Source organism: Fonsecaea nubica, assembly GCF_001646965.1.
Source record: "Fonsecaea nubica strain CBS 269.64 chromosome Unknown Scaff194, whole genome shotgun sequence".
NCBI classification, from domain to species: domain Eukaryota; kingdom Fungi; phylum Ascomycota; class Eurotiomycetes; order Chaetothyriales; family Herpotrichiellaceae; genus Fonsecaea; species Fonsecaea nubica.
The window spans coordinates 3,429-13,154 of NW_019173867.1; the positions used below are offsets into that span (position 1 = coordinate 3,429).

General features: G+C 53.7%; 4 protein-coding genes across 4 annotated transcripts; 1 reads left to right on the forward strand and 3 right to left on the reverse strand.

The window, feature by feature from the left end:
* Window positions 1–696: 696 nt before the first annotated feature.
* AYO20_11738 (hypothetical protein) lies at window positions 697–1,722 on the reverse strand (the record flags this gene model as incomplete). The annotated part of the gene is made up of 1 exon (XM_022649955.1): window positions 697–1,722. The coding sequence occupies one exon, from the start codon at window positions 1,720–1,722 to the stop codon at window positions 697–699; it is 1,026 nt and encodes a 341-aa protein (XP_022494068.1).
* Window positions 1,723–2,324: 602 nt separating this feature from the next.
* AYO20_11739 (hypothetical protein) lies at window positions 2,325–4,424 on the forward strand (the record flags this gene model as incomplete). Its single annotated transcript, XM_022649956.1, has 7 exons — window positions 2,325–2,426; window positions 2,505–2,621; window positions 2,694–2,883; window positions 2,942–3,420; window positions 3,507–3,579; window positions 3,665–4,032; window positions 4,170–4,424. The coding sequence occupies 7 exons, from the start codon at window positions 2,325–2,327 to the stop codon at window positions 4,422–4,424; spliced, it is 1,584 nt and encodes a 527-aa protein (XP_022494069.1).
* A 468-nt stretch (window positions 4,425–4,892) lies between these two features.
* Window positions 4,893–5,634, reverse strand: AYO20_11740 (hypothetical protein; the record flags this gene model as incomplete). The annotated part of the gene is made up of 3 exons (XM_022649957.1): window positions 4,893–5,023; window positions 5,211–5,277; window positions 5,404–5,634. 3 exons carry the CDS (start codon window positions 5,632–5,634, stop codon window positions 4,893–4,895), a joined length of 429 nt encoding a protein of 142 aa, XP_022494070.1.
* Window positions 5,635–6,813: 1,179 nt separating this feature from the next.
* Window positions 6,814–8,873, reverse strand: AYO20_11741 (hypothetical protein; the record flags this gene model as incomplete). The annotated part of the gene is made up of 2 exons (XM_022649958.1): window positions 6,814–8,556; window positions 8,613–8,873. 2 exons carry the CDS (start codon window positions 8,871–8,873, stop codon window positions 6,814–6,816), a joined length of 2,004 nt encoding a protein of 667 aa, XP_022494071.1.
* Window positions 8,874–9,726: the final 853 nt, after the last annotated feature.

The window sequence follows — 9,726 nt, forward strand, 5'->3', positions numbered from 1 at the left end:
ATCTTCGAACGCTGGCAAGCATCATCACTGAAACCGTCCCTGTCATCACTTCCACCTGAGTTCACACCGCTCTCCAGCGGGCTGTCATCTTCAACATGACGTTGCGTGGGAACGGCACCTCCATTACTCTTTCTTGCTTCCCTCGGCTTGAGTCCCAAGGGAGATCCGACCGCGCGGCACCTCTTCCGGGCCCACAATGTTCTCTCGATCTGGGATGATTCCCAAGTGCTCGCACAAGGCTCTGCAAGCAGCGCGACAGAACCAGATAGTCGAACGATGCACCCCATTTCAGCAGAGCCATCACATCTATCTACATCTAGACGATATTGCAGCTCTCAAAATCTCAATGGCAGACTTGGCACCAAGGATACCACCGTCTCTTGTCTTTAGACGTGGACGACATCAACACCGGCATTCGCGAATGCCGGGGCCCACCAACCATCGTGATCAAGCGTCCTAGCAGGGTCTTGAGCCAAACCAATCGGACCCTTCTGCTTCTCGTTGGACAGAGGCATTAGCTAACAACTACCAGCCGGAGGGTGAACGAGCCCTTGCTTTACAGCTAACTCTCATCAGGGACGTCTGGGTAGGGCACGGACCCCACGGATGTTGCCTGTACACCTTTGTCGCTGGCGCTTGAAGCCATCCGACAACCTTTCCAGCACCGGAAGGTGCTCCCTCCATACAGCGAATTGATCACTTCAAACCGAAGCGGTCTTTGATCTTCAGCCATGAGTTATATCCTCTTTCCGCGAGCACTTCGGGACCAATCGACTCCTTGTGCTCGTCCCGATGAAACATCTCCATACTCACCCAGCCGTTCCACCCCTTCTCCACGAGCCAAAGTTGCAGAATATTGTCTAGTGGGAAATAGGCACCATACTCAGTCTCGTATGGAAATAGTCTTCCCCAGACACACCAATGCATGGTGGCATCCCAATGGGCCCATTCGGCCTTGTAAGCCTCATGGCCCGCAATGAGTGGCTGCTTCAATCTCTCAGCATCACTGAGTTGGAGATAAAAGATCTTTTCAACCGGACACTGCTTCATGAATCGGTCAAGTGTGGACTTGAGCGCCGCATATCCTCCTGGAGCGATACCTGTGCCTGTGCCGGACGCTGCATGCGGGTCTGCCCAAACCCTCGCGAGGACATGGTAAGTGTCGAGGCAGAGACCGAAATTCGATCGATCCACGAGCTTGACGATGCGGATCGCATCGTCCATTAATGCATGGTGCACGCCCCACGCCAATGCTTCGAATGCGAAGAAGATGTCTTTCTCGCCGGTCTTCGTCGGTTGACTCCCCAAATCAGCGAGGGCACGGAGCTCTGCCACGATAATATCTTCGTTGCCCGTCGAATCCATCTCATATGTTGTTGGTACTTGGATAATCGTTGTTCCCATCGCCCGAGCCAGAGAGATATACTCGCGGGCGGATTGAAGTCGAGTTTCCAAAGGCGTGAGAACGCCGGCAAAGTTAAACAGTGGCTGGAGCGCTATGATGGCGATGTCTCTGTCTTTGCACATTCTGCCTACTTCCGATGCGGCTTCCAAATGCGTCAGGGAATGTTGCTCTGCAAAGGTGACCAAGTCTGGGTGATAGAGCTCTATCCCCTCATACCCTTGTTGGGATACGGCATCGAGTTTTCGTTCAAGAGTGTGCGATGGATGCCAGCCGAGCGAGACTGTAGCGATTCCGAGCTTGTGTCTTTCTGTGGTCATACTTGCTGACAATACGGCCATTGGCCTATCGCCCACCCGGATGATAGCAGAGAGCCAGAATCGCGGAACGAGACGTGTCTTGTCACTGTTAATGTACGACCAGCAGTTCTTGAAAAGAGATTCAACCTCGCGTATTTTAATCGGCAAATACAGCAAGCTCCTTGCCGGCCTTTTAAAGAATCGACGTTGATGACCAAAGATCTCCAGACCATTTGAGAAAAAGGTTTCGAGTCAAACCACTGCACTCGTCCATTTCCCAACAATCCAAATGTTCTGGCCGGGACCATGTCTAGCGGCAATTCTACAAGCCGGATACGAACCATCCTCGACGGGGTTCGCAGAATCCGACACGAATACCCCGGAATATGGCTCAGCAAAATGGGGAAATGGAGAGGGAACTAGCTCTGGGACATCTGGTGTCCGATTCTGGGGTTCCGGACTCTGTGTTGACGGTGGCGCAGACCCGGAGGTTAGCCTCGACCAACATTCTCGATATAAATCGCGAGTGATTTGCCACTCTACTATCGAAAGCTCCATATTCGACGTCTTGCATCCTGCTTCAGAGGTGACTACCGCGATCAAATCCACAGACAGACAACAAGATGACATTTGCTGCTGCCCACAAGAGACTGAACTGGCGGACCTTCTGGTGCTGCTTTTTCTTGTCACTGGGCAGTTTCTGCTATGGCTATGCAGCTTCAATCGTGAGGCTCCTCTCCATTCTCCCGGAATAAGTTCTGGAAGCAAGAAGGAAAGCCAACTTGCCCTGACTGTCCTCCTAGATCTCCACGACTCTCGGCCAACCGACCTTTCTGTCATATATGCATCTGATTGATGCGGACGGCAATCCAGCCCCGAACCAGGCGGCGTTGACGGGTACTACAGTGGGCTTGTTTTGTGTATGTACAGGTCTTCTGTCTTTTGTGTGCTTGACCATGTTTCCGTATGGCTAACTTTCACTCCTGTTCCAGACTGGAGGATGTATAGGTGTCCTAGCTGCCAGCTGGTCCCTCGACCGGATCGGCAGGAGACCAACCATGATAGCCCTTGTGGCCATCTACATTCTAGGCACCGTTTTGGTCACAGCCTCTCAGAACATCGGCATGTTCATTGTTGCGCGGACAATCCTTGGGTTTGGGGCAGTCTCCTTTATCGCGGCCAGTACGTCCTTCCTACATGCACGCAACGAAAGAGACTGACTGCAGGGTTCCAATGACAGCATCCACATACATCGCCGAACTCTCCCAGGCCGAGACACGGGGATTCTTCACTGGTCTGACCGGCGTGGCCATTGCCGTTGGCTACACCACCGCTGCGTTGATGGGCCTCGCCTTCTCCTACACGGCAAACCCGGGCGTGCAATGGAGGACGCCTCTCGGGCTGAGTCTGGTGCCCTCTACCGCTCTGCTGGCTGTGCTGTTCTGGGCCCCCGAGTCTCCCCGGTACCTGCTCCTCAAGGGCCGAGTCGACGAGGCGTGGCAGACTGTGAGCAGACTGCACCACGACCCGCAGGACGAGAACCAGGAGTACATCAAGGAGGAGTTCTTCCAGATGCGGACGCAGCTCGAGTTCGACCGGACCCTCGACTCTTCGTGGTTTCACCTGTTCTCCAAGCCCTCGTATCGGAAGCGGATGCTCATGGCCAGCCTGGTGACGTTTCTGGGCCAGAGCACCGCCGTCCTCGTCGCTGCGGCCTACGTACGTCTTCCGTTGCTCTCCTCACTTGACTTGGTTGCACCGCACGAGACAGAAGCGAATACTGACATGGCTTTCTCTCTGTGCAGGGCCCTTCTCTTTACGCCTCGCTGGGGTTTAACGTCAAGCAGAGCCTGATACTACAGTGCGGTTGGATCGCAGGTAGGTCCGCACAGGGTCACTTCACTGGGACTCTTTGTATTTTTTGCCCCATGGGTCTTCTTTTCTAACACTGTGGGGTCGACAGGCTCTATCCCCGCCGCCATCATCGGCGTCACATTGTGCGACAGGTTCGGCCGCAAGCCCTTCATCATGGTAGGCTACGTGGGCTGCGTCGTGTCCCTGGCGATCCTCACGGCCATGGAAGCCATCTACGCGCCCACGGCGACCAACAAAGTCGGCCTGGGCTGGGCGGTCACGGCCCTGTACCTCATCGTCATCTTCTACTGTGTGGGCGTCGAGGCGTGCGGCGCCCCGTTCTACTGCGAGATCTTCCCGACGCACATCCGGGCCAAGGGCGTGTGTTTCTGCGTCTTTGTCAACAGCGCCGCCAACCTGCTCTACCTCGAGGTGGCGCCGACTGCGCTCCAGAACATTGGATGGAAGTTTTTACTGGTGAGTTTTTCTGTTGCGCCTTGCCAAAATCGAAGTCAGCAAGCCAGCCATTTAGCATGTTAGCTGGCTAGCTGGCTCGCTAGCTGGTCAGCAGACTTCCGAAAGACCCTGTATGAAACTAACTTCTCCCCGGCTAGGTCTTTATCTGCGTCCTCTCCGTCGGCTCGGTGCTCTACTGGTTCTGGGTGCCCGAAACGAGGTCGGTGCCGCTGGAGGAACTCGCCGCAATCTTTGGCGACACGGACGAGGTCAAGATCTACTCGACCGACATCACCGTCATGGGCGACGGCCAGGTCGCCATCGAGGAACATCTTGGAAAGAGACAGGGCGTGGATGTCAAGGTGGCGGCGGCAAAGGAGGGGACTGAGGTCGTCCTGCACGAGAAGGTCTGAGTGGGTGTGTCCTGCCCAGTCCAGCCCAGTCCAGCACTGCACGGCCCAGCCCCACGAAGTGGAAGGTAAACGGGCCTTGGATTGCTGGGGACTTTGGGGGCAGGGAAACACAGTAGAGCGGGGACGAGCGGTAGGCGGTGATATTGAGGTAGAAGAGTCTGCTCTCAGAAGTACAGAAAGACAGAACGGGAGGAGGAAACTTATTGATCTATCAGTCAGTTTTCGAGGTACCCGGTATATATCGAGTATACTGGTAAAAGCGTGAAAAAGACATCTCTCGATCTAGTCTCTCAATGAGTAGGATACATCCTCACGTCGATCTTTGAGCCCATTTGCTTTCTCTTTCCCATTCATTCCATTTCTCGTCCCTCATGTCTATTCATATTCTTCGTTGTTCTCCAGCTCCAGCTCCAGCTCCGTCTCCGTCCAAGTGTCTCTCATTCCTCCTACTCGTAACCACTCTTCCATTCATTCCAATCTCTTGTCAACACTCGATTCAGGGACGTCGACCGACGATGAAGAACCGTCCCCAAAATCCTTTTCAAACGACGGCTTGATCCACGTCCACTCGGACAAGCGGTGGAAAATCTCGATGACTCCTGAGAGAAGACAAGAAAAGAGAAATCCGAGGTCAGTCAGTGAGCCCAGTAATCAAGTGAATCAGTAAGACAGTTGCCAACGCCGTTCAAGGAGTTCGGGAATCATGATAGCTAAGAGGCGGAGGAGGGAGGAAGAGGGGATGTGAACACAAGTAGATGGTGATGATGACAAAAGTGAGCTCCTTACGCGGTTTGATCCAGAGATGCTCCGTGGCTTGCAGATAGGGAATGTAATACGGCTTGTGCAGTTGAACCTACATTGCCCAACAAGTGGGTTCAGGTATATGGTTAGCACAGATACTAGACCCGCAGGCCTCACATCTCGTCAACTCCGAGAGCGAGCCTGTACAGTCCCCCGGACGGCGCGGACGGCAGCGTACCTCATCCAAATACCGCCTCGACGCGTTCCACCCCTCCTGGATCCGAATCGTGCCCGGCTCGTCCGCGTCCTGCACGACCTGGCAGAAATCGAGGCGCGGGTCCTTCCACGCCTCGGCGAAGAGGGTCCGGCACGCGTCCAGTGCGAGGGGGACGTGTTCGGGCGCGAAGAATAGGGTGACGTGGACGATGAAGCGGTTGGGGATTTTTTGTGGTGGTGGTGGCGGTGACATTGTTGGTGGATTGTATTGAGATTGTATTAAATTGGGATTAAATTGGGGAGTTGGATTTGGTACGAGCAGATATACTCACACGGTTGTTGAGATGGCGGGTAAATATCTGTCGAGATGTGTGAGACAGTCCATCTCATGAGCCAGGACACGGTAGTGCAACGAAATATGATTACATGTGATTACCACGTCAGTTGCTTCTCACCTCGTAGGCATGGAGCACCGAGCAGCATGCAACATGCATCTGGTTGGTTTGTACTCCAGCCAAAGCGCGGCGACGGCGAGAGTGTCGGTGTCGATCACAAATCATTGACCCTCCATTTACCCTCCATTGCAAGTGCCCGGCCCCGGGATTCGTGGGTGCCGGTTTCCTTCATGGATCGATCAATGGCGCCGAGCAATACCAGATACATACATTACCTATCTGAGAAGATATGGAGCCGATCGCGACGGGGGACGATAGGTTCTCAGTCTCCGGAGTTTGGAGGTGTTTTGGGGGAAATAGTTACAAGGTCATGAAGGCGATGGGACGATTAGACGTCAATAAACGCAGTTCCACAAGGCTCTAGGTGTAGTGACGCGCACGGCCTGCTTACCCAGTAGTCTACACCACGAGCATATAACATGTCACGGGAAAAAAAAGTCAAGCAAGGGTGATGAGGCAAAAACACAAAAACTTTTGATATTCAAGATACCGAAGATCGAGTACCGTATTCCCTTCCCCAAGACAAGATTCATCAATAACACAGTTGAGCCTGGAACATAATTGACAACCCTGGACTAGTAATCATCCACCATCCACCAAAAGTCACCGCCAACGAGAGTGAAAACCACAGGAACCTCGACCTCATACACAGGGATCCAAAACATCCAACAATAGAGAGACAAAGTCAATCCACATCCTAACCCATCCCAGCCCAAGTCATCCCTTCCCCTTGTATTCATGCCAAAATATATCCAGTCTTGACCCTTCCCCTAGACCGAGTACACATTTCCACAGAAGATGACAGTAATAAACAATAAATAGTGCAGACTGAGAGCACCAAAGCGAAAAAGGATCAGAATGTCTATGTACATGAGGATCAAAGGAAGGCGTAATGCATTTGAACCTAACCCGTGTCTTCCATCTGGGCAGCTGGCGTCGTTCATGGTCGTGTGTGTCATGTCATGTCGTGGCATCCTTCAATACTGGGGAAACCCAAAGTTGGAATCCTCAGAGGCAAAGTTAAAGCCGCTGGCGTTGGCGTTGTACATGGCGTTCTGGGAGGTGGGGTCGACGTTGACATATGCGTCGGCATTGAGCATGTTGTCGTAGAACAAGGGCTCTTGCGAGAGGTCCAACATGGGCATGGCTTGGGTCTGCATCATGTCGTCGTCGGTGAGCTCGTAGTTGGCGCTGTCCAAGCCGCCGTTGTTGTTGTTGGTGTTGCTGGCACTCGACGCGCATTTGATGTGTTCATTCACCACAGCAGCCTGAAAGGTCGTGTCGGGGACGTTGATATCTTGGATGATCACGCGGCCGTTGACGTTGAGCTCAAGCTCTTCGTACATCCAGTGCTTGAGAAACTCCATGGGCGGTGTGTTGCCGCCACCCATGCCGCCGCGACCCTCGCTCTTCTTGCCTCGCCCCCCACGTCGATTCTTGCACGGGTTGAAGTGGGCGCGGCGCAAGTGGGCGGCGGCGTTGTAGTTGGCCCCGTACGTCTTGCGGCTGCGGCACGCCTTGCAGTTGGACAGGAACTTGCCGTCGGCCGACGCGTCCTTGCAGATCCAAACCCGGCGCACCTGGGAATGGTGCCGCTCGATGTGTCGACGAAGCTCGTGGTCGCCGTGGAAGCCCTGAGGTTGATCGTTACAGAACTGGCAGAAGGTCGTCTTACGAGGAGGTTGTTGTCGGACCGTGCGCGTGATCTCGGCCTTGTGTTTTACTGTACCGTCGGCGCCCTGGACGGCGATCAGTTTCGGTGCCGGGATCTCGGCTGAGTGCAACGACGACGACGACACCGGGTGAGCACGCTCCATCTTGGGAGCCAGTGGTCGTGAGACTGTGTTACTGCTACGAGGAATGACTTCTTGTGGAAGTCCTCGTGCCGACGACATATGAGACTCTGACAAAATAGAAACCGATGAAGCATCACTTCCAGAGGAAGGTGATTTCTTCATCTCAAAACTAGAAGGAGAGGATGATGACTGAAGCTCATCATCAAAGGAAAAACGCGAAAACTCATTGTAACCGACAGAAGAAGTAAAGGAAAATTGTCGCGCCGGCTCGTTATCCTGGGGATACCGAGACTCGGCCATCATGCTGCTCGAGGCTTTGTGATCTTTCGGCATCGACATCGAGTCCATGCGAAACATCCCAAAGCCCTCGCAGAGAACATCATTTGTGTTGCTTCGAGACATGGGCTCCGACAATACGGTTGACGGAGCTGTCATGCTCGAATCACTAGTCGCCGTCATGGGAGTAAAAACTCCTCCTGGCGACTCTATCGCTGAAGAATACGGAGATGTGAGCTGAGCCATCTGGTTGATGTGGAACTCACCGCGCTCCACCACTGTGGGAGGCGTCAACGAGATGGTTGGGGGCGTCTGATGGAAGTCGTCCGAAGTAGACTTGGCGAGAAAGTCCGCCGGAGACATGACCTGAACCTCTTCAATGAAGTGCAGGTTGGATCCCAAGTATCTATTGGGGTATGAGGCGGCTGTGGAACCTCTCCGCTGCCAACTGTTGCGCCGGGGGATGGGCATTGGCTTGGTCGTCGCCGTCGTCGTTGTCGTCGTCGATGTCGTTGGGGGAAGAGGTGAAGTTCGAACCAAGGGTCTGCTTGGCTGGGTCCGCGAGGCCGACTGACCAACAATGGGAGCTGAGACGTGTCGCTCGAGGACATGGGCCGTAGGTGCCGACGAAGCCAGGGATACTGCCTTCTTTCTCGTCCGTCAACCAAAAAGGAGCGTGGGTAAAGTCAACAAAGGGGACGTACATGGACACTACGTTTGGACGCTGGTTCCATATCACCAACCATCGCAGAGGATGCAGGTCGTTTGGAGGGAACCGAAGAACCGAATTCATAGGTCGAAGTCGTAGGGGAGTTCCTCATCTCAACATTCATCGAGTTCCAGTAACGTGAGACCTGTTCGAGCTCGTCGGGAGAGAGATGCTGGATGGTCTGCTCGTAGGCGGCACGACAAGACCGAAGAAGCTCAATGACTTGATGAGCACCAGAGTCCATGTTGTCGGCCATGGAGTAACCAAAAAGTAGAGATATCCAATTGGAAAAAGTGATGGCACTCCAAAAGAAGAATGGCAAGCAGCCAATCTGAAGGTGTGGTCAGTCAATTGGGGCTCCAGACAATCAGTTTGTCCTCCCCGATAAATGTAAAGAGACTCACAGTTGACGTTCGAAGAGGTAATAGAATATAGTGGATCAGTACAACAAAGTCCTTCGGAATCCAATTACAAGGGATCGACGAAGGTGAAAAATGATGTGGTGAAGGGTCGTGTCAAAAATTGGGGTTGAGAAACAGCCTTGGGAGAAAGGAGGGACAGGCTCGGGGTGTTATAGGACTGCTTCATTGCCAGGTAGATGAGCGACGAGAAGTCCATGTGGGGATGCCAGTCTCCCTGACAGAACATGTGCCAGGACTCTAGGAGAATAATGACGGCAAACTGCCGCTTGGGCAAACTCGAGGACCACCAAGTCGGGGCAACACGTCCAGGGGGGCTTTTGCTGATCTTTGGGGGAGGGGGGGGGGCCATGAGCAACAGACGTTCCCAGGATTCTGATGGGTTGTAGAAAGTACCCGTCGCCTGATTCCCTTGTTCGGACGCCTCTTTCTAGGCACTTTTTGAGCCTAGATGCGCCCACCTTCCGAGCATTCCATTCGCCTGTTCCATGCCAACTTCCCTCGGGGTCTGTGGCTCGTATCTGGGCGCGGGTCGACCCTGGTCCAGCCGGGTTCAAGTGAACCTACTCGGTTCACACTCACACACTCACATACATTCTCTCTGGATTGCTTCATCGATATCTCAATCCTCGACTTACACGTCCGAGTATAGCATAGCTGAGTACCAATTCCCCCTTCTTTACTGCCCGC